General features: G+C 35.9%; 1 protein-coding gene across 1 annotated transcript; it reads right to left on the minus strand.

Annotated features, from left to right (window-relative positions):
• Positions 1 to 72: 72 nt before the first annotated feature.
• pde5aa (phosphodiesterase 5A, cGMP-specific, a) lies at positions 73 to 22,596 on the minus strand. Its single transcript, XM_067403974.1, has 22 exons — positions 22,436 to 22,596; positions 17,703 to 18,092; positions 16,142 to 16,754; positions 13,904 to 13,993; positions 13,632 to 13,700; positions 13,322 to 13,411; positions 12,827 to 12,964; positions 11,934 to 11,995; positions 9,751 to 9,835; positions 9,428 to 9,500; positions 8,743 to 8,918; positions 8,481 to 8,531; positions 8,033 to 8,179; positions 7,056 to 7,181; positions 3,458 to 3,552; positions 3,116 to 3,203; positions 2,834 to 2,934; positions 2,170 to 2,247; positions 1,773 to 1,836; positions 1,562 to 1,636; positions 1,309 to 1,392; positions 73 to 1,152 (listed from the first exon to the last, which is right to left on the minus strand). Exons 2-22 carry the CDS (start codon positions 18,029 to 18,031, stop codon positions 1,003 to 1,005), a joined length of 2,784 nt encoding a protein of 927 aa, XP_067260075.1. The 5' UTR covers positions 18,032 to 18,092; positions 22,436 to 22,596; the 3' UTR covers positions 73 to 1,002.
• Positions 22,597 to 22,721: the final 125 nt, after the last annotated feature.

Here is a 22,721-nt window from a genome sequence, read left to right on the forward strand (position 1 = left end):
TATTTCTTTATATTACAGGAAACACTTATGACTGTGATGTTAGATTATCAAGTCAACATGTCAATGTGGGAGTAATAAATCAATTAAATTCAACACTATTAGTGTGTTCTAAAAACATAACAGACTCATTTGTTTTTCATGTTTTATATTCAAAACACTTTTATTATTAGAAATCACTCCATCAACAATATGTTTTTATGTTTTCAGTTGAACCAGTACATGAGTTTAATTAAAATGAATCCTTTTGAGGAACGAACAGAAGCATTATTTAGTAGAATCAAGAAACAAGTTGTGCTTTCTTGTCTAAAACAACTCAACAAATATTTAACACATATTTTTAAAGAAAATTCATGGTTACACTTTTTTAAGGTGACGTAGTTACATTGTACTTATTCAAGTAAGTACATGTAGTAACGTGTTCCTACAACACCTTAAAAATAAGTGTTACCAAATTCATAAAATCATTTGGTAGCACTTTATTTTACAGTCCCATTCCCCATGCACTATTACAGTAATTACAATAACTGGGTAATAACCTACCCTTAAACCTAATGTTAACCCCTGTATTTACCTTATATTACCCAGTATTTTCTTAGATATTTACACTGTACTGTAAAACAAAGAGCAACCAATGATTGAGTAACTATTCATTAGTATGACAAAGCCAGTCAAGAACTAGTCTTGTGTCATTTGTAATATTGCCCAAATAAAGTCTGTGGCGTATTTGATAATCAAGAATGGCATAACTCGTGATATATCATGTCAGCGTCATTCTCTTTCAAGTCCATCTCTTGCACTTTATTTTACTAGTTAGTTATGTTTTTCCCTCTTTTCATTGTTTTAGTGTTGACTACAAACCAGATGGTGAGTGTTAATAATCATAACTTAGAAAATGAGAAATATATAGTATATAGTAATAATCTGAATATCAGATGCGACTTTGAGTTTTGTTTCCTCTCTTGCTGGTCCACTCTATGAATGGTCACCCGAGAGAGTTCTGCTTTAACTTGCTTCTTCCTTTTCTCCATTTTGTGCTTTCATTTTTATCCTTTCTTCTTCCTTTCTGCAGTCTACCAGCTGTTGCCAGTGTTTTCTGTTCCTTCTGCAACCTTCTTTCAGAGGAGAACAGGACTCACAAATGCTGGCCAGGGCCTGGAAAAGAATGTAAAAGAGAGAGAAGTCATAGGTGCAGACTAAATACTTCTTTTGCAAGCCAAAGGCAAAGCATTGCAGCAGAAATGCCTCTTACTCACTAAACACACACACTGACACACATCTGTAACAGGATGTGTGCGGGCAGGCCCTCACCTCATAGAGCGGAGAGCAAATCCCATCGATATAGTCAACCTGCATGTGAGGTAAAAGAGCGGAGTTTTTACGGTCCATCAAATCCTGTGAGAAAGAGATTCAAAGTGCGATTCATCTTTTAATTGCACAACATAACAAATATTTTGGAAACTGTAAAATACTGTGCCTCTCTTTCTTTTAAATATATCTTCCTGTACAAAAGTGATGAAGTAAAAAAAAATTAGAGGAAGTTAACACATAACACTATACTTACAATTGGCTGAGTGTTGAATTCACACCTTTCTCTGTCTCCTTGTGCATAAAATTCTGTTGCTACAAGTTCAGCAATCTGTAGACGAAGAGAAAGAAAAGGGAATTTTTGTATGTGCGTGTATAAGTGTGTGTGTTTCAATGTGTGTGCTTGCATGCATGTGTGGTTGTGGTGTATCTGCATGCATGCAAATGTGTGAGTGGGAGATGCTCACCTGCTTCTGAACTGGCCATGGTTTGGTTATTGCACATATGTCGCTTGCTGTCATTAGCATTGACCTATTTAGATCATGAACATCAGTTAATACAGAGACAGGAAGTGGTCGCAAGCAAACAAAATGTGGTGAGTGTTTCCTGTTCGTGCACTGTTCTGCAGTCAGATAAAATGACAGCAGAAAAAAAAGTTTTTTCATAAAAAAATATTTCATATATGTATGTGTTGTTAGAAGTATAAGAAATATATGTAGATTTTTGGTGGGTTACGTTGTATGTGAGAATGTGCATCAGGTCAAATATAATTTTTTTTTATTATTATTATTTTTTGTCATAAATGTGTGAATATTGTGCATTAATGAGCATAATCTTCAAAATATATGTTTGGATATTTTTTACCTCAGCAGTTCTCTATGTCCTTCATCCTTCCAAAGACAGCTGTTATTCTGAGCAAGTTTAAAGAACTTAGTTCTCCTCCTATGGATAAATAAACCCAAACAGACACATTCATTTTAGCTTGTGTTTTAACGTATTTTGTGTGAACATATCAAGCGTTCTGCGTTAGTTCAGGCAGGCCTCGTAGTCAAGCTCCGCTATCAGCTGTTTCGCAAATTCCAACCCCACCCATATCAGCTGATCCGAATTCTATGGACTCTATTGGCGACTCTAAAATAAGGCACATTACTTAAACGCAGTATCCATCTTTCTGCTTGCTTGGCTGCTTCCACTGCATGCTGCTTGCAACCCAGCTCCTCAAACTTGTGTTAAACTTAATCAGTGCCATTCTGTTGTCATTGATGCATGCTCTGTTCTCAAAAGGGGATTTTGTGCTGCTCTTCCAGTTAAAAAATGGGAGGTTGTCCCCAGAAGCTGCAGCTGTTCCCAGTCTTAGCTTTCATGGAGCTCATGAAAAGGACGGGGAATTTAGATCAGAGCCAAAATGTAACTTTAGCAAAATATGCCAATAAGGAATTGCCAATAAAAAATTCTCTTGTAATTTTTTACTTAAGTGGTCCTACTGAACTGTGTTTACAGCTTGAATTGGAAAAGGATTATAGCTTACTCTATATAAATAGCAAGGTCTGTTGCCAGAATGTTCTTCTCAATCATCTGCACACAGGCCCTGTATTCCTTCAGTGAGAGTGAGCTGAGAATCTGACTGCCCTAAGAGAGAAGAATGGTGAGAGGTATGAAAGATAGATAGATAAATGATGTCATGGATGGACGGATGGATAGTTTATGTTATGAGTGGATGGATGGATGGATGGATGGATGGATGGATGGATGGATGGATGGATGGATAGATGGATGGATGAAAGGATGGATGGATGTTATATGATCTTACGGGGTTGTTGAGAATGAGAAGGCACATGTCATAATGATGGTGCTCTAGGGATGAGTGGCCATACAGCTGTGCCAGAGGCTGGTTACTCCTAAGACACACAGAGAGAAAGATAGGGGAAAGAGAGAAAGAGAATACAAAGCTGTACAACAGACTGTAAGAATGCATCTGTTTATTTACCAGAACAAAATATTGAGGCAAACTGCATAGTGTTTTAATGTGTGTCCAAATACTTATCAGGCTTATGTAGCTGCACAGCATTAATGAGCTTTAGACAGATGTTTATAATACCACCACAGTCAGAGATGTTCTTTAGCAGAGTGGGGTCGGAGCAGTGTAGTTTACCTCTCTATATAGGAGTTATTCACGCCTCTGTGGTCCAGATCATGGCTCAGACAGGCAATCATGAGAGCAAGAACCTCCAGACTGCTAAAATTACTCTGTATGACATGAGGGTGAGTAATTAAAGACAGATTTGAAAGAACATGAAAGATTAAGTAAGCTTGGAATTACACACAGTGTTTCCCATACATTGACTAGACTGTGGCGGCCCGCCACATTCTAATTTGTCCCGCCACAGTCTCAGAATGAAACAGAAATTAGGTTTGATATATATATTACCGTCTGATAATTGCGCTCTTTTATATGGCAAAAGTGGGAGACATAGAGCAAAATAAGTAGACTAGCACCAATTAAGTTTTCGTGCACTATACAGGGTTCCTACACATTTTCCATTTCAAAATTCCATACTTTTCCAGACTCAAATTTCCAGACCTCCTTCCAAACGTTTTTCTGCCATTGGTAAGCCTCTGTCTAAAAAGTATGTTTTCTCTGCTTCATGTTTGTAGTAGGGTTCTTACAGTCTTTTAGTGATTTTTAAATCAGTGTTTGATTGTTGAAATAAAGTTTTGTATTTAGTATTTACATCTAGGCCCTTCTCTTCTTAAAACAATGCTGCTGTGTGTGTGACTTCTGTTGTGGATTAATTTACAAGTACTAATATATTCCCTGTTTAAAAGGGTAGTGACTTTGTTTCCCTTTCTGACCATACCACTTGCTACATAGGCGTAAATATTTAATTTGTTTAACATTCTAATAATTCGACACATTTACTTCATAGACATCCTTCTCTGATTTATCCATTCTGTTCTGTTGTCAGTATTTGTTGGTATCAAAACATTTCTATAGAGTAGCCTACGAGTACAAGTAGCCTACAAAAGCGCAGTATCAGTTTTAGAAATTTTAGAAATTCACAAGTTTATAAACATCTGCAAAGTAAAAAGAGGTGTAAAAGGTGATGTGTAGGGGGGTCTGGGGGCATCCTCCCCCAGGAGAAGATTTTTGTGATTTTAACATGTAAATGAAGCATTCTGGTGCACTCTGACAACAACATAAATGGGAAAACCAACATTTCCTTCAAGTAAAAAAAATAAAAATAAATAAAAATAATAATAAATTATTGACAGTATGGCTGAGAATTGACAAATTTCACAATTGAATGCGATTTTGATTCAGAAGCTTGCTTGATTGTGATTTTGAAAATTTTGATTTTGAAAATTTGATTTTGATTTGATTACCTTCGATTCAATATTGATTCATTTGGGGCCTATCAGGTCAAATACATGGCAAATTTCCGCAAAGAAAAAAAAAATTCAACTAATGCTGTAAATTATACAAGGAACCACAGCTGGTACATCATTATAATAATTGGTTAAAACTGATTTGCAAGCTACTTTCATATAGGCTAAATTACACATAAGGAAGTTTATATAAATTTTTAATGACAATTATTTTTCTCTTTTTTTATTATTTAGGCCTAAACATTTAAATGGTGGCTGTCATGAAACAGATTTATACATTTAATATCGAAGCACATGTTAAGTACAAATACAATGAATATGCGATAGCCTATAGTGCACATATTTAGCAAAATGCTCCTCTTGAAGTTCATTTTTGTAGCTGAATAATGAGATTTTGGCCATTGAACGGCTTTTCTGAGGTAGGCTAAATGTGATTTTTTTACATGCTGTTTTATTGATGCCTTTCTGCAGTTGAAACAATGATTGATCGATTGCATGTGATACAGAATTCAGTAAGTTGTACTTTATCTTTCAACATTCCTGCGGATGTTCAATCATGTTTATTTTGCGCTGTAACTAGTAAAGCAGAAGAGATGGTCGGTTCACGAGCACTAGAGCGATCTATCACACCACAGAGCACCAAGTAAGATCACGACTCACTCCAGTCTATGGGAAAGTAGCCCATTTTCGATTCTTGTGAGAATCCTGAGACACGCGCTCGCCCTGAAAAAAACCTCTTTGGATCTACACGATTCACATAAATTATGTATTTTGTTTCAAAAGAGCTAATTTCGCTGTAAAGTGTCTAGTTTGCAGGTATAATAAATTAGAAAACTGAATAGAGACAATAGTCTGGAAACACAAATATTTTTCCATACTCTGATTTCTTTTTTCCATACTTTTCCAGACCTGGAAATTACTCAAATCAAATTCCATACTTTTCCAAACCACGTAGGAACCCTGACTATATTCAAAGTCATTTGAAGCCATTCCATAGCTTCATGTGAGGGACAGAAGAAATATATATCGATAAGTTCACGGTCAGAAACTCCTCTTCCCTCCTCTACAGCTGTCAATCATTCAGCATTTAAACAGCGCGTCGCGTTCGGTAACGACAGTCAGCACGGTAAAACTCTCCAATATGATATATTCCCATTATAATACTTGATATGTAGATAAAGAGCTGTGGATTTGCATAAAATGACTTTATCTTGCTGGAGTTTATTGCTGTTTCTGAACGATGACATCATACTGGCTACAGGATGTCTGTTAGATCGCACAACACAAGGACTATGAATTCGTGTCACACGCACAATAACTGGAATTTAAAAATGAAAGAAACATATGATTAATAAACTGTTAGATACAGTCAGATATACACAGGGATTCTCTTTGTACCGTGAACTTTTCAATGCGCAGCACAACTGCGCGCTCTGACTCGACATTGCTTCAAGCGCATCATTCTGCACCCGGGATGTGCATTAGCGGTTTTTTGCTGCTGTTTTGAAGCGTTTCATATTAACATGGTTTTGCACACTGAAAGATTATTAATAGCCTATTTTGTTCTGTCGTATCTATAGCTTGTTGCCCCATTAAAAAGCTGCACAATACATTTAAAATAAGCGCCTTTTAATGTTACATTAATATAAATACATTTAATTATTAACTTTTTATTAACATTTGGATTTATAAAATTACTGTGCAAAGTTTTTAGGCTAGAATATTTTTTGCTGCTGAATTATATACTCGCCTAGTTTACTTATTTATTTATTGGTCAGCTTATGAATATATTTTTATTCATTTGTTATTTTTCTCTATAATGAGATGGTGTGTTTAGTGCATTCTGGATTGGTTAACAAATCAAAGATACAGGCTCCCACAAATAAATTAATTCAACAAAGGTAACCTCTTTTGCTACATATTTTTAATGGTTTAAATGTGTACTCTACATTTTTGACCACTTATGAACTATCATTTAGCCTACTATATGTTGTGTACATGACTAATGTGCCCTACCATCACCAATAAATAAATTACTTTTAGAGCACAAAATTGTTTACAAGAGAACAAATTTCTTTATTGATCTAGTCACGTAATTTTGCTCTCAGAATACACCAGATTTATGCATTTAAATTTAAAATGTACAAAATTTTCCTCCGGGGGGGGCATGCCCCCGGACCCCCCTAGAGGAACCGATGTCCACCCACCACAGTCTCACAAAATCCTGTGGGAAACATATGAGGGCAATATCAGAGATTTGGGAGGACATGAATTAATTATAAACCTTTTAACTTATTACATGTGCAATGCACTGAGTTTAAAAGATTAGGACAAATTGCTTATCGACAGACTATGATTCTGACCTGTAGGTCCTTTGTCTGCAGCATGGCAAACATACACTGGGCAGTGCATAATGCGTGACTCCAGTTATGATAGACCACATTGTTCCTGTAGCACTTCCGTATGCTCAAAACCCACTGACACAAGGTCTGAAAAACAAAGAGAAATACCAATTCTAAATCCACAAAAGCATTACTCAAAGCTTAATTGTAATTTAGTTAAAGGTACAATTTGTGATATTTTTTTCCACTAGAAGCCTATTCAAAACAAAGGCGTAGTTTGATGACGCCAAGTTTTAGAGCGGAAACTTGGGACATGTGGTCTCCATCTCAACGGACGGTGCAAAAGAATAGGGATTGGAGTCTGGAAGAACTCATGTTTGTGGATGCGATTATTAACGTTACTGTAGTATGAAGCAGAGCAGGACCGAGTGTTGCAGGAGCTGAACGAGGAGCTGGAGCGATTGATCAACACACGCCTCACGAGCAGCGGGACTTTTATTATGACACAGTCGCCGGCGCCGCTTCCGCTTTTCCGGTCATGAGTTTACGGGAGCTGTCCTTGTCGACAGAACAAGCGGCAGATGGTAAACAGTAATTATGTTCCATAAATAAGTAACACAATCCACCATAAAACGTACAAGAAGTAAATAAGGAACTGCTTGAAGCAAGCTAGTGGTTTGCTGGACGCTAGACACTACTTCCGCATTTGTCCACGGCACTGTTGTCATGTGGTTTCTACGTCAGTAAAGGCGGTAACAAAGGTAACTGACGTCATTGACAGGCGACTGCACTGCCCCGTGTCACTGTTTAGAATGGGAATTTTCTCATGATTTACAAGTAGTTGAAAACATTAGAGATATTTATAGTGAGATATTAGAGATAGTTTGTAATCAGCTGGACAACACTAGCCTAGTGGTTTTTGGATATTTTACTGCAAAAATTTTACATATTGTACCTTTAAGTTACTTAGAAGAGCCAAGCAGGATTAAACCAGAAACCTTGTGCTCAATGTTGAAATGCTGGGGCAAATTAAGATCTAGGAACATGCGCACAACGGCCTGAGTCATAGCAGCCTGTGAAATATTAAAATCACTGAAGCCAAAATCCAGTAGGCAGAGAGCATCTGCTGATGGGATGATGGACTCCTAGGAGAGAAGGAAAGCAAGGGGAAATGGGGAAATGATGATTGATTGAGTCTTTCATATGACACACTGAAAAAATGTCCTGAGTTGACTGGTGCAACTGACAAAATCACAAACACACACAAGAATAAATGACCCTAACCACAGAAAGTTGCATATTCCTTGATCTCATCAACAATTTCAAACTTTACCACTGTTGCACAATAATTTGACCGATAAAATCCAGTCATGTGCAGATGTAGAAGGATTAGAGGTACTTTCAAGAAAAATAAAAGGAAGTACTAAAAGAGTTTTTGAATGTTACCTCTAAGTCATTAATCTCTTCTTGTGAAGCAGAGATTTGATAAGATAAGACCTGTAGGTGCAAACACACACACACGTACATACACAGCATGAAATGAAAAAGAAAAACAATGTATGGTCATCAAATATTAGATTTTCTTAATGTAAATCAATCCTGGTTTAGTGTAATTGTTGAGTCAGTGTTCAAATCACTTGCTCATTATTCTTACAATATGAAGTGATTTCCAGTGACTCAAAAGGAATGTGATGAAGGCATTTCCTACCTCTTTAGTAACTGCCAGCCTGGCTCTGGTTTTATCTGCCTTCTGCTGCATGTTGAATTTCTGCAATCCTAGAGCACAGTACACCACAAAGTCCTCCAGGAGGAGCTCATCAGCTCGGCTAAAAACTTCTGTCTCAGAGCGGGCCATGTTTCTTTTATTGACTAGCTGGCACACACCTATATGAAGAAAGCAATATGTATACTGTCTAAACAGTGTATTTTCATACCAGTATCGCTGTCAACTAACAGAATGGGCTGTAATATCTGTATCTGAACTGAGGCAAATCACAAATTAGATATTTTTAATTGCATCAGTGACATTATAAAGGGAGCAAATGAAGAGTTTTGACCCTAGAGGAGTTAAAAAACACCAGTTATCTCATGTGTCACCTCTTTAAACAGTATAAAAAATGATCTTAACAACATCACAAACTGCTGATTGTCCAAGTATGGGATTTCAGTATGAACTCAAAAAATTTGTCAACAAATTCTTCGGAATACCAAACCAAAACCAAATTGTTATCCAGGTTAAATTTAGAACTGTATACTCTTGTTATATGTAATATAATATAACATCATCTCTTGAGCTATAAAATAAAAAGTCTGAAACAATGAATACTCTGGGAAAGCATGATAATTGAGAGTTTTGGTTCTATGGAACAATACAAGACTGGGGAAACATTTACCTATGACTTTACCTCTCTGTTTGCCTTTCAGAGGTGTGCCAATCAAACTTCTAATCTGAGAGACCTTGGAAATCTGGGCCTTGGAGAACACACAATAACAGCGTATGTCAGAAACATATAGGGAAAATCCCAGATAAGAGGTACTTTTCGGTCACATGTTTTTCCCTATATGTAACAAAGGAAGAAAGACTATAAAAATCTATCATTGGTTTCAGAATGATCCCAATCAATACATTAGAAAAAGTATTTATAAATAGGTGTTATTGGTAAGATTATATATAAACAGCAGAGTGACAATCAGTGAATTGATCAGATCAACTTACAGGCCTGTTGGCAATGTTTAGCGTCTCCATAGAGTTTAGCACATGAACAGCATACATGTAGCTGGTGTCACTGGTGTCACAATCCCTGAAGATTACAGTTACACCTGCCATTTTACATTTAGCTGACATAAACATGCTAAACTTATACATATGAATAAAGATATGTTTTATTGCTTTTTTGTTTGCTGAAGTATTAAAGGATTAGTTAACTTTCAAATGAAAATTACCCCAATTTTTATTCACCCTCAAGCCATCCTAGGTATAAATGACTTTCTTCTTTCTGATGAACACAATCAGGGAAATATTAATAAGCATCCTGAAGCATCCGAGGTTTATAATCTTAGAAAACAGGCGTCATGAGTATGAGCTGAAGAAAGTGCAGCCATCCATCACAAACGTGTACTCCATGTGGCTCCGGGGGGTTAATGAAGGCCTTCTGAAGCAAAGCGATGCATTTGTGTAAAAAAAAAAAAAGAAGTAAAATATCTAGCTTCCGTCAGACTGGCTTCCGTATTCAATGTACAAAGTAAGTGTAAAACTTCGCAAAAAGCTTACGCTATGTCCTATGTCTTCCCTATTCGAATTAAGGAAAAAACTTAACTGACTTGACACCAGTTTACACTTTCTTCGTAAGTAGAATACAGAAGGCAGTCTGGTGGAAGCTAGATATTTTACTTCATAACTTGTTAAGTATGGATATTTTTTTTTTACACAAATGTATTGCTTCACTTCAGAAGGACTTTATTAACCCCTCAGAGTCATGTGAAGTATGTTTATTAGGGGTGTGACTAGACAGTTATCTCATGAGACGAGACGAGACGAGACTCGAGATTGAGTTCACGAGACGAGATAAGATTTTTACACACTATTTTTAAGAAATCCTCAATGGCGAAATACATGACTATTCTGCAGGTGTATTTGAAATGTTTTAACTTTTAACTAATCATCTTGTAATGAATGTCATTTCAGTTCTACTTTCTGAGTATGAATTATCATATGCAGTAAAAGACAAGAATACTCAAGTACTGTAAAAGGTTATGCCACAAACTCGACTGACTGAATTATCTTCTGTATGATTTCAGTCTCTTCAGACCTTACTGTACATGATTTATGACCTTCTACAACTTTTGACCTCCTAACTGAACTCCTTTCCACAAACTGATCATAAAAACAGTATAAATAATAATGGTAACACTTTACAATAAGGTCTCATTTATTAACATTAATTAACCAACATCAACTAACAATGAGCAATATATGTGCTACAGTATTTAGTAATTTTTGTTTATGTTAGTTTTCTAAAAATAGTCATTCAGTAGTTAATGATAGTTCACAGTGCATTAACTAATGTTAACAAATGAAACCTTATTGTTTGTGCTTAATAAGATTAAGATAAAACTCTTATTCATTTTTATGGTAACACTTTACAATAAGTGCAACTATAATCGCACTCTCAGTATTCAAAATGCAAATAAGACCAAATTTTTCTTTGATACAGAGCTAAGAAATGGTTACAACTACACTGCCCAGCCTAAAATAGCTTTCATATTGGAAGATATTTGCATTCATCAGGAAGCGGCTTTCAAAATGCGGGTATTGAAATCGCGTTTGAATGCGCTCGCGCTCGCGTTTACTTTCACTCAACTCTGTAAATATGGAGCAGCGGCAACCGTCATCCAACTGAATTAAATGTTTATTTAAATACAAAGCAAAACGACAGTGGAGGCGTAATGTAAACGTAGCGCTGGCATATTCTTTCCTAATCATCCTAACACTCTGTCATGGCAACATCACGAGACTACTTTTCGCCTCGACAAGAAATCTCGTCACATTTCAGTCTCGCGAGATCTCGTGACACGAGATCTCATCCTAACGTTTATGATGGATGGATGTGGATGGAGACACTTTCTTCAGCTCATATTCGTGACCCCTGTTCACTGCCATTATAAAGTTTGGATGCGTCAAGATATTTATTAATATTTCTCCAATTGTGTTCATCAGAAAGAATAAAGTCATATACACCTAGGATGGCTTGAGGGTGAGTAAAGCTTGGGGTAATTTTCATTTCAAAGTGAACAATTTTGAACACTGTTATTATGTGGCTTTCAACATTATGTGCTTAAACAAATCAAAGTAAATGTTATTTTGTGTCGTGATCAAATTATAACTGTACATTTATTTACCTTGTGGAACATTGGACAGAGCCATTGGTGTCTTCAATATGGACCATCCTTGAAAAAGCCCCCTACAAGACATAAAAACCAGATCTATCAGTATCAACTTATCAAGCTGTTTTTAGTAGTTCAGTTTCAAAAGCTTTTCATGAGCTTGTTTTTTAACCTTTACAAGAAATTAAATGAAAGTGAATGACTTAAAGGGTTAGTTTACCCAAAAATGAAAATTCTGGCATTATACTCACCCTCATGTCATTCCAAACATGTAAGACTTTCATAAGACGTTCATCTTCGGAACACAAATAAAGATCTTTTTGATGAAATCTGAGAGCTTTCTGTCCCTCCATAGACAGTTAGGCAACTGAAACTTTGATGCTTCAAAAAGTTCATAAAGAGATCGTAAAATTAATCCATATGAACTGAGTTGTTTAGTCCAAATTTTCCGAAGAGACTCGATTGCTTGAGCTTCTGTTTACCACAACTGATGCATGAGTTAATGAATGTTTATGTGAATAAAAGCCTAAATTCAATCATCATATAAAGATGATCGTGTCTCTTCAGAAAATTTGGACTAAACCACTCAGTTCATATGGAAAAATTTTTATGACCTCTTTATGACCTTTTTGAAGCGTCAAAGTTTCAGTTACGAAGGCAGCCAACAGAGGGACAGAAAGATTTCATCAAAAAGATCTTCATTTGTGTTCCGAAGATGAACGAAAGTCTTGCAGGTTTGGAACAACATTAAGGTGAGTAATTAATGACAGAATTTTCATTTTCGGGTGAACTAACCCTTTAAGCTAGAAAACAACAAAACTTTACAGATGCTAATATACAAATGAAGAATTCTTTTTGTTTTAACAATGAATTAATTATCCATAAACTTTTATTGATTTTTGTACTACCGTGGAGTTGTTATCTGAGATGAAAACAGTACAGTATTGTGCTTTTGTCACTGGCAGGATGATGGCAGCCATTTTGCTGAGCATGTCATCCACAGAGGGGTAGTCATGTGACACCAGCTGGACCAACTCCAACAGTACCTGCCAATTGAATCCACCATAATTATAACAACAGTAAATTATAAAAACTGTGAATTTAAGATGAATCCCTAAAGTAACATACCTGTACAATGTAGGATTAATCATTCATTATGATATATATATATATATATCATAGTGCCATGGTATTGTTTACTTTGTACTGTTACTACAAGTAAAAATGTAAGTGCAAATTGTACTGTATATTGTCAAAATATCTTATTTTCAATTAGTTCTTTGTGATAAGCATGTTATGTCTCCTTCAGAGAAATCACTCATGTTGTTGCATTCCTCATTTGTACGTCACTTTAGATAAAGGTGTCCGAAATTAATGACTTACCTTGTAATAATGTGATTTACCTGGTTGCGTTTGCTCTCTTGTTCAGAACTCTCACACAGCTGGCTGTTTTCCAGGATCAGTCCGAACAACACCATGTGTGACGACAGCACCTAGAGGCAAAACGCTGTCTCATTCTTTGACTCATTCATTCAAGTAACATATCAAAAGTTAGCTTTCATTATTTATTAGAGATATGTGGCCTGCGTCACATACAATTCATATTCAATTTTCATGTGTAATTAACAAAATTGTACATGTACTCTGCATTACTGAATTTCAGATTTTTGAAAAGCAAAATGTTTGCTATGTTTAATATTGATCAATACTTGCTTTCTCATCTTGCTCAGAGAAACAGCTGCCCGGCCTGCTTTTGTTCACAGCCATGATGACACCTATAACCTGCCAAAATCAGTCCATAGACAGATTAATAATAATAATAATGTTCATAACTACTAAAATTGACTGGTATAGATTACAGATTCAAATTACAGACATAAATAATATAATATAAAATTATACAACCAATCTTGTTAGTGTTACTAATGCAATGCTGGACATATAGCATAACGACAATAAATATATATATAATATAACTGTCCAACCTCCTTTTTGTGGTTCAGGATGGGCACACCGAGAATACTCTTTGGTCTGTCCTCTCCCCTCTCATACGGTTCAATCTGAAATCTTGGATCCTATAAAAGGATAGTTTAAATAACTTATTCAGGTTATTTAGTACACATCAAGCGAAAAAGAAAAAAAGCTCTAGATTAATCCTGTGCATCTCTTTCAGGTAGCCTGTTTGTTCACAAACATATGAAATTCCTGGCTATTTAAGGGTGAGATCATACTTTTAACGCCGCATTAATAATTTGACCACCAGCAACACATCTGCCTGATTTGATATTAATGCAATTTGTCATAGTATAATTTACATTTTTTTAATGTGCTATGCGTTTTAAATCATGATAAAGATATCTGTAGGGCTGTTAATACCGGAAGAGGAGCATTGACGTGAATTCATGAACCGCATTATTAGACAGTTTTCTAAGGATGTATGATTTATTATAACCATTTAATACAGCATTGCAAAATGCTATCATTCTTAAATCTACGCTTGCAAAGGAGAATACAATACATCAATAAAAGTTTAAACCCTCGCTCTGAGTGTGCATGTTTTGTTGTCCATATATTCTTGTTCAAGACATTACAGTGGCTGTGGCATTTATGTCATAAAGAAGATTATACGATAACCAATATTATATTTTTAATTATGCTTGTGGGCCAAAAACAGGAAGTCAGATTTGTGTTAATATATTTAACGTTTTGTTTATTTATTTTTTTTAAGAAATAATTATGAGAAGTGCCCTTTTTTCCACTTGAGCCCCTGACCTCCAAAATGTCTGTGCACGTCCCTGACACTGTTATCTTTGAGGTGATGACAGTGTATGTTGTATTATGACTGTCTGTACAGTCAAACGTGAGAAATTTCAGAGGCATAACGGGATTAACCACTTAAAGTGAGGTAAAGTTGAAAGTTGAGTGGCATGTTTCTGAGAGAGGTACGGGTTAAGTTTCTCTGCTATTCATTCTGTCTCTCTCTCTTCTCTGCTCACATTCTGTCAGCTATCATAGTGCCAAAACAGGGTTTAAAGCTTAGAGCAGGGAAGGATTTCCCGTCCCACTCATTTGCCCCAAAGCGTATAAAGACTCAAAAGTACAGTAAATCTCACATTTTTTTCCCCACGCATACTCAATTCCGATAAATCTGAAGATGCTTTATATATTGGTATCAAATAAGTATATCTAAGTTATTCTTTTTTTAATTTATCCGTGTCTGTCAGCATTAAATATTTAATTGCGCATGCTCATTTCCCCTAATTTTACATTGAGGTTACCTAATGCTCTAAAATGTAATCTTTAAAACACTTATAATTTAATAAGACCGTTAAATGTAATCTTTATCAAACCTCAAAATAAATAACCATTTTTCATATTGTTCTGTAATAGGTTGTGTGTCCTAAATTCAATTGTTTTTTTTTATTTTATTTTAGTTTTTAGAGTTTTAATTAGAATTTATTTAGACAGAAAAAGTATAGAAATTTAATATTAGCCATTTATTGGTTATCAGTTTGTCTGCTCATATCTTATTTTCTACTGTACAGTATTTTGTTGTGCTGCCTAAAATAACTTATAGAATTTAAAATGATTTATTTTACATTTTAGTGTTTTATTTTAATTTATTTACAAAATAGTATAGAAATTTACTGGCGATTCATCAATCTGCTTATCAATATTGGCTGTTTATTAATATCAACGCATATCTAAAAAAATAAAATAATGAAATCTAAATCACAAGACACTTTAAAAAATGTATAAGATATTCAGCCTCTTTATCTAACAAGAAATTCATCCTCATCTTCATGTTTTCAAACATGTTAAACTAACGCTGCTTTCCATTTTCATAACTGGAATTTCATTCTTATGATTATTTATTTGTTTGTGTCATTATCGAATGCTGCTGTAAGACCTTTTAATGGTCAATGACCCACCCCCTGTGTTTTGGCAGCCATACCATTTTATTGTCATTTGAACCCTAACACCAGATTTAAAGTCTTTAAACTATTAAAAGCCTAGACAAGCTCTGAATATGATAACCTAAAGCACCTTGGATTAACACTCAGTCTGACAAAGAATTAGTTCAGTTCAGTCCTAAAGTGCCCGAGTAATCTTAAGTGTTACTGTTATTGGGGAATCCTGGCCCAGAGTTCTCCAGTGACCTGAACTGACTGTGAGGGGATGTGTAAAGTCCAGATTAGACATGGAATACCCCCATTTATTACCTCACAGGCATCCCTGATGTTAAGAGGCCTGCCAGTGCTGACCACATATCCCATAATGCACTTGCACCACTCTGCCTGTGTGTAGCCGTAGACAGACTCCTCATCTGATTGGAAGACAGGACCCAAACACTTCAAACCTGTTTTGTCCACCGTAGTCATTGAGAGACAGCAGCGCTGAGCCTGAGTGATCTCACAGAGATGTTGTAGGACCTGAAGACAGAGGTTTTTGACCTGTAGAGGTCTACTCAGACCATCAACGAGGCGCATCATGAAGTTACAGGACTCTCCTCTTCTACACTGTCCCGCTGGACTTGAGGAGCTCAGAGAATGTGGCAAACACTTTGACCTTGACACACAAGGTGAAAATGGAAAGTGTGTAGACTGCAGTGATTGAGGAGAAAGCCCCTCGTAGTGGTCCAAACTCTCAGGATTATCAATCTGATGGAGGGAAAAGCAGGAGTTTGGTCTTTCCATTGTGGCAGGATGCACAAGCCCTCGAGAGGGCCCACATATAGGGTGGGACACCCTGCGTCTGCTAGTCATCCTAGACCTTGGCTCAGTTATGAGGGTTTGCACTGCCTGGGCTCTTTCTACACAGCCGTTCAACCAATATCTAAAAACAGAAGGGACAGAGCAGATTAAACGGCACCGCTAGAAATTTGGGCAAAGCTATGGCTAAAATATATAATTTAAAGCCATCCCTAAAGACTATGGGTGGTCACCAGTGTTGGGGTAATGCATTACAAGTAACGCAAGTTAGGTAATCAAATTACTTTTTTTAAGTACATGTAACTAGTAAAGTAATGCATTACTTTTAAATTTACAACAAAATATCTGAGTTACTTTTTTGAATAACCAATGCAAGTTACTTTGTTTTCCTACATATGTGTTTAATTTTTTTTGTTTACTATTCTTCTGCAATCCAGAATGGCGGGAAAGCTGAAAGGTTTGTTCGAGCTGCGCTCTTTACTGTGCAGGTCTGAATTTGCATTTCCTTCAGATTTAGGCTTATTTATTTCACTTTTGATGTGAAAGGGCCTTTACATTTGCCAAAAGATACTTTTTTATTAAAAAACAAACAAGCAAGGTGTATGCGGAAGTAACATAATGCATTACGGTCTATAAAAAAGTAAACTAAGTAACACAATTACTTACTTTTTTAGGGAGTAAAGCAATATTGTAATGCATTACTTTTAAAAGATACTTTCCCCAACACTGGTGGTGACCAGTATAGTTATGTCACAAGACCAAATTAAAATTCATACTGAACTATGGTGGTCTTTTCATCAAACAACGTCTGCAAGTTAATTTATAATAGATTTAAATTATACATTTCCTTACTGGTTAATGTATTCATTTTTCAATTTAAAATCATTTTTAAAAAAAGTACCCTGATAAGCTGAAATAGTTACTTTGTGTTGGTGTTTGAGGGTTTGAGGCCATTTTCAAACTTTAAATTCATTTTGAGAACGAATACACATGATTAAAAATGCATCACATCACATATAATTTCAAGTTTTTTTTCACACTCTCTCAGAACAGATACCACTAAATTACTCACCTTGGAGATCTGTTAAAGTAAGACCTGGCGGAATCTGAATGATCATCCAGCCATGCCTTCACTCTCTCGCTTTCCTTTCCCATCCTGAATCCCAGTCTCTGTGTTTTGGTACCTGGGGTCCAGAGCGGTGAGTAGAACCATCCAGCACTGGTTATGACACTCTGTTCTTTCTCGCTGTCATTCCTTTCCACACGTGCACCCTTCTCTCCATTCTTCCCTTTTTTACCAGATTTGGACCTGGACCCTTGAGACCCCCTGTGGGTTGAGGTGTCTCCATACCTGCCTTCAGCGGGCAAAGAGGGTAGGGACTCCGTGTGCAGACAGGGCATGCTTTCTCTCTTTTTTCTTCTCTCCAAGAGCAGATGCAGATAGGCAAGTTGCTGCACCTTCCTGAAGGAGTGATAAAGAGAGATGAAAAGCACAGATGCACACTCGCTGCCCAAGGCAGGTCAGAGGATTAAGCTTTGCTGTCACCAGCTACACTAACATCTCAACTATGCACAGTGGATGTGGAGGCTAATCTGTTACATAAAACAAATCCCTGAGAACTATAAATGACTTTGCAATCTTGTCTTTAACCTACTCTACCTGCCAAAGAGAGCTATTAGAAAATGTCAAGTGGACATAAATAGACAAACCCCACATGATCCAAATCCAGATAAATAATCAAACTGATTAAAGACTGGAACAGAACATGAGGACATAGTGAGAATACTGAACATGAGTGTGGACCGTGTTTGATTAATAAGATTAATAAAACACATTTAATTGAGTTTTTATGATATTTTTGTAAAATAACTTTAGAAAAAAATAAAAATAAATAAAATTACCATTATAAAACAAAAGTGAGTGGTGATGATTAAAGATTTGTTTAGAGAGAAATGCTAAAACATTTTAAGTCTTTTATTACAACCCAAATTCTGGAAAAGTTGGGACGTTTTTTAAATTTGAATAAAATGAAAACTAAAGCACTTTCAAATCACATGAGCCAATATTTTATTCACAATAGAACATAGATAACATAACAAATGTTTAAACAGAGAATTTGTACACTTTTATCAACTAAATGAGCTCATTTCAAATTTGATGCCTACTACAGGTCTCAAAAAAGTTGGCACAGGGGCAACAAATGGCTGAAAAAGCAAGAAATTTTGAAAAGATTCAGCTGAGAGAACATCTAGCAACTAATTAAGTTAATTTATATCAGGTTTGTAACATGATTAGCTATAAAAGGGATGTCTTAAAGAGGCAGAGTCTCTCAGAAGTAAAGACGGGCAGAGCTGTGAAAGAGTGCGTAAAAAGATTGTGGAATACTTTAAAAACAATGTTCCTCAATGTCTAATTGCAAAGGCTTTGTAAATCTCAACATCTACAGTGCATAACATCATCAAAAGATTCAGAGAAACTGGAGAACTCTCTGTGTGTAAGAGACAAGGCCGAAGACCTTTATCGGATGCGGGCCCTCAGACGAAACTGTATCACTCATCAGCATCATTGTGTCAAAATGAGCCCAGGAATACTTCCAGAAACCACTGTTGGCAAACACAATCTCCCGTGTCATCTGCAGATGCCAACTAAACCTCAATCATGCAAAAAGGAAGCCATATGTGAACATGGTCCAGAAGCGCTGTCATGTCCTGTGGGCCAAGGCTCATTTAAATTGGACTGCTTCAAAGTGGAAAAGTGGTCTGTGGTCAGATGAGTCCAAATTTGACATTATAGTTGGAAATGACAGACGCAGTGTCCTCCGGGCTAAAGAGGAGGGAGACCTTCCAGCGTGTCATGAGCTTTCAGTTCAAAGGCCAGCATCTCTGATGGTATGGGGGTGCATAAGTGCATACGGTGTGAGCAGCTCGCATGTTTTGGAAGGCACTATGAATGCTGAAAGGTATATAAAGGTTTCCAGATGACGTCTATTGCAGGGAAGGCCTTGTGAATTTCAGCAGGACAATGCAAAACCACATACTGCAGCTATTACAACAGCATGGCTTCGTCGTAGAAGAGTCCGGGTGCTGAATTGGCCTGCCAAAATCCATATCTTTCACCTACAGAGAACATTTTGCACATCATTAAACGAAAAATATGTCAAAGACGACCACAAACTCTTCAGCAGCTGGAAACCTATATCAGGCAAGAATGGGACCAAATTCTAACACCAAAACTTCAAAAATTCATTACTGTGATGCCCAGACGTCTTCACACTGTTTTGAAAAGAAGAGGAGATGCTACACCATGGTAAGCATGTCCCCGTCCCAACTATTTTGGGACCTGTAGCAGGCATCAAATTTGAAATGAGCTCATTTTGTGGAGAACAAATGTTTAAACAGAGAAATTTTATGTTATTTATGTTTTATTGTGAATAAAATATTGGCTCATGTAATTTGAAAGTCTTTTAGTTTATTTTATTCAAATTTAAAAAACGTCCCACCTTTTCCGGAATTCGAGTTGTGTATATATATATATATATATATATATATATATATATATATATATATATATATATATATATATATATATATATATATATATATATATATATATATATATATATATATATATATTTATTTTTTTTTTTTTTAATTTTATCTATTTTTATAATTTTTCAGAATTTCTTTTTTCCAGATATATTTAACAGTTTATGACATCAACCAAAAATAATTTGTCATAAGAATGTCATCATCAGGACTTTCCAAGTTTGTGGTTCAGTTAAAAGCAGAACATCTTTAACCACAATCCTTTTTCTAGAAATCTTCTTCCCCTACCAAAGTTTCACTGCTGAAAAGTAGTAGAGTGCAAGGAGTTATAAACTCGTTCTAAATGCCAAAGCTCCTTATGTTAAAGTGAAATTAAGTGTAGAATTTATAAAGTCCACAGAAGTACACCAAGTACAACACTTCTAAAGTATAACATATAATATATTTACGTAGGCCAAAAGTATAATACTTTCAAGTATTATATCAATGTCTTTATTTTATTTTATTTCATTTCATTGCATTGTATTTCAGACAGCATTAAAACAGCTCTAATACCGTTACATCTCTTTGAAAATTGATTTGATTTAGCGGCCTCTATTGGTACTCTCAAGAAATTAAAAATAAGTAGAAACCAGAGGCTTGCCTTGATGACTGGCTTGAGAGTACCAACGGATGAGTTTTGCATCCGATTCATCAGCCTCCATGACATGAGGTAAAAGAGTACATTTATAGTTTCAGTAACTTTTGAAAGGCGTTAAATGTAAATGTAACTGTTACAGTTTTAAAGTCAACCCTTTCAAACGCGAATTTTAAAGACTATATTTTGCAAAATGCTCCTCAGTAGAGTATATTAGACAGTTTATGGGCACTAAATGGCTTTTTTGACATTGTTAGCAAGCAGTTTACACCGACTGAGCAACTACTTGATGATACAAGCCATGATACTGGTTCTTTCAACACACACCCTGATGTTCATTCAGGCGCGCTACCGCTTCGCTTGAACTGAGGCGCTACATCTCACACTGCATTAATTTGAATTTCGTAATAAAACTTTCAAAAAATAAAAGCCGAGACTTTGTTTCATATATCAAGTAACCTGTTCTATCTTGTCTGTCAGCTGAGCTCATTTTGTCCGTGTACTGCTGTACCGTTTAAATGTGAAGTAATTTCAGCCTGTGTAGTTTCTGTGACAATAGTGGCACCTAGCAGAATTACAAACTTACAGCACATTTTGCAAACGCCCATTTCGCGCGTGGCGACTTCCTCTACTCAAACATCACAATCACAACTTCTTAAAGGTGCTTAATTATGAAGGCATATCTCAACAAGTAAAAGTAAATTTCAAGAAAAGGTCCAAATTATTAGAAATACTTTTGACTGTGCTGCTATTTCATGAAACCAACTGAGTCTGACGGTCTAAACGAACTAGCTTATTATAAACCCATCCAATTTGAATTTACCATTAATTTTTTGACATGACGCGCCACCCAGCATACCCGGTTAAAAAAGTCACCTCTCGCCACTGTATATGGTCACTCACTGTCATTCTGTCTGTGCACTGGAAGCTTTTCTCACCAGGACAAATTCTTTGTAGGCCTATGTGTATCCTAAGCATATTGGCAATCAAGCTTTTTCTGATTCTGATAATATTGTTGGCAACTTACGTTTAAAAATGAAAGTAATAATAAAATAATAGTAAATTATGGTTGTATTTAAGTTATGCAGTAGTACAAAAATAGTTTTACTCATTAAACTAAAATGCTTATTTGGCATTGTTTTGTTTACCTCAGTTTCTCTACAGAAATTAAACTAAACTAGTTTAATTAAACAAGTAGCCTAGTTCAGATTACCAGAAATGTTTCTGTATATAACCTCACATTATATCATTACCCAAATGTTTGCTTTATAATTTAGTTTTGACAGTTGTTCAATCATAACTATGGAAGTTTTTTCCTAACAACAAAATTAAAATGAAAATGCAAATGCTTAAAAAGATCAAAACAGCTGCTCAAATGATAAATCAAATGCTCAGTTTAATTTTCTCATTCGGGGAAGCATGAACTGTCTCAAAAATAAAATTAAAACTAATTTGTATTTGATTTATAATTTTGTTAGGAAAAAACTTCACATGCTACTGTGTGTATTAATATCTACAAACACTAGGGGGCGCAACTCAAGTTTTCAGAGCATCTCCTCATATTATTTCCTTATATTTCATCAAACCTCTTTTCACATTCATGTACATCTATTTTCTCTTACCTCCAAAGCGTATATTTGTCCTTCCATTATTTGCTTTCTTTTATCTACATTTCCTCTTCCATCCTTTCCATTTCAGATGTCATCTTGCCCCATTTCCCATCAGTCTCGTCGAGGCACATTTCTCACTCCAATGAATATCTCTGGCTCCACTGCATCCCAGATCCTCTTGCCTGTCTTCCCTTGCTTCTCTCTGATTTCCTCATCTACTCTCCTCTCCAAGCTCATTCCTCTTGTCACCTGCAGTGGGAGGAGCAGCTGGGGATAGCTGAGCTCTGATTGGCCGAGC

This window comes from Chanodichthys erythropterus, chromosome 12, assembly GCF_024489055.1.
Source record: "Chanodichthys erythropterus isolate Z2021 chromosome 12, ASM2448905v1, whole genome shotgun sequence".
In the NCBI taxonomy this organism is placed as follows: Eukaryota; Metazoa; Chordata; class Actinopteri; order Cypriniformes; family Xenocyprididae; genus Chanodichthys; species Chanodichthys erythropterus.

Coding starts and splice junctions, on each gene's coding strand:
- pde5aa (XM_067403974.1), bottom strand. CDS start 18,031: ATGCCCTGTCTGCACACGGAGTCCCTACCCTCTTTGCCCGCTGAAGGC. Junction 8,919..9,427: donor ACAGAGAGGTAAAGTCATAG/GTAAATGTTTCC, acceptor TTCTTCATATAG/GTGTGTGCCAGCTAGTCAAT. Junction 1,393..1,561: donor AATTCAACACTCAGCCAATT/GTAAGTATAGTG, acceptor TCTTTCTCACAG/GATTTGATGGACCGTAAAAA.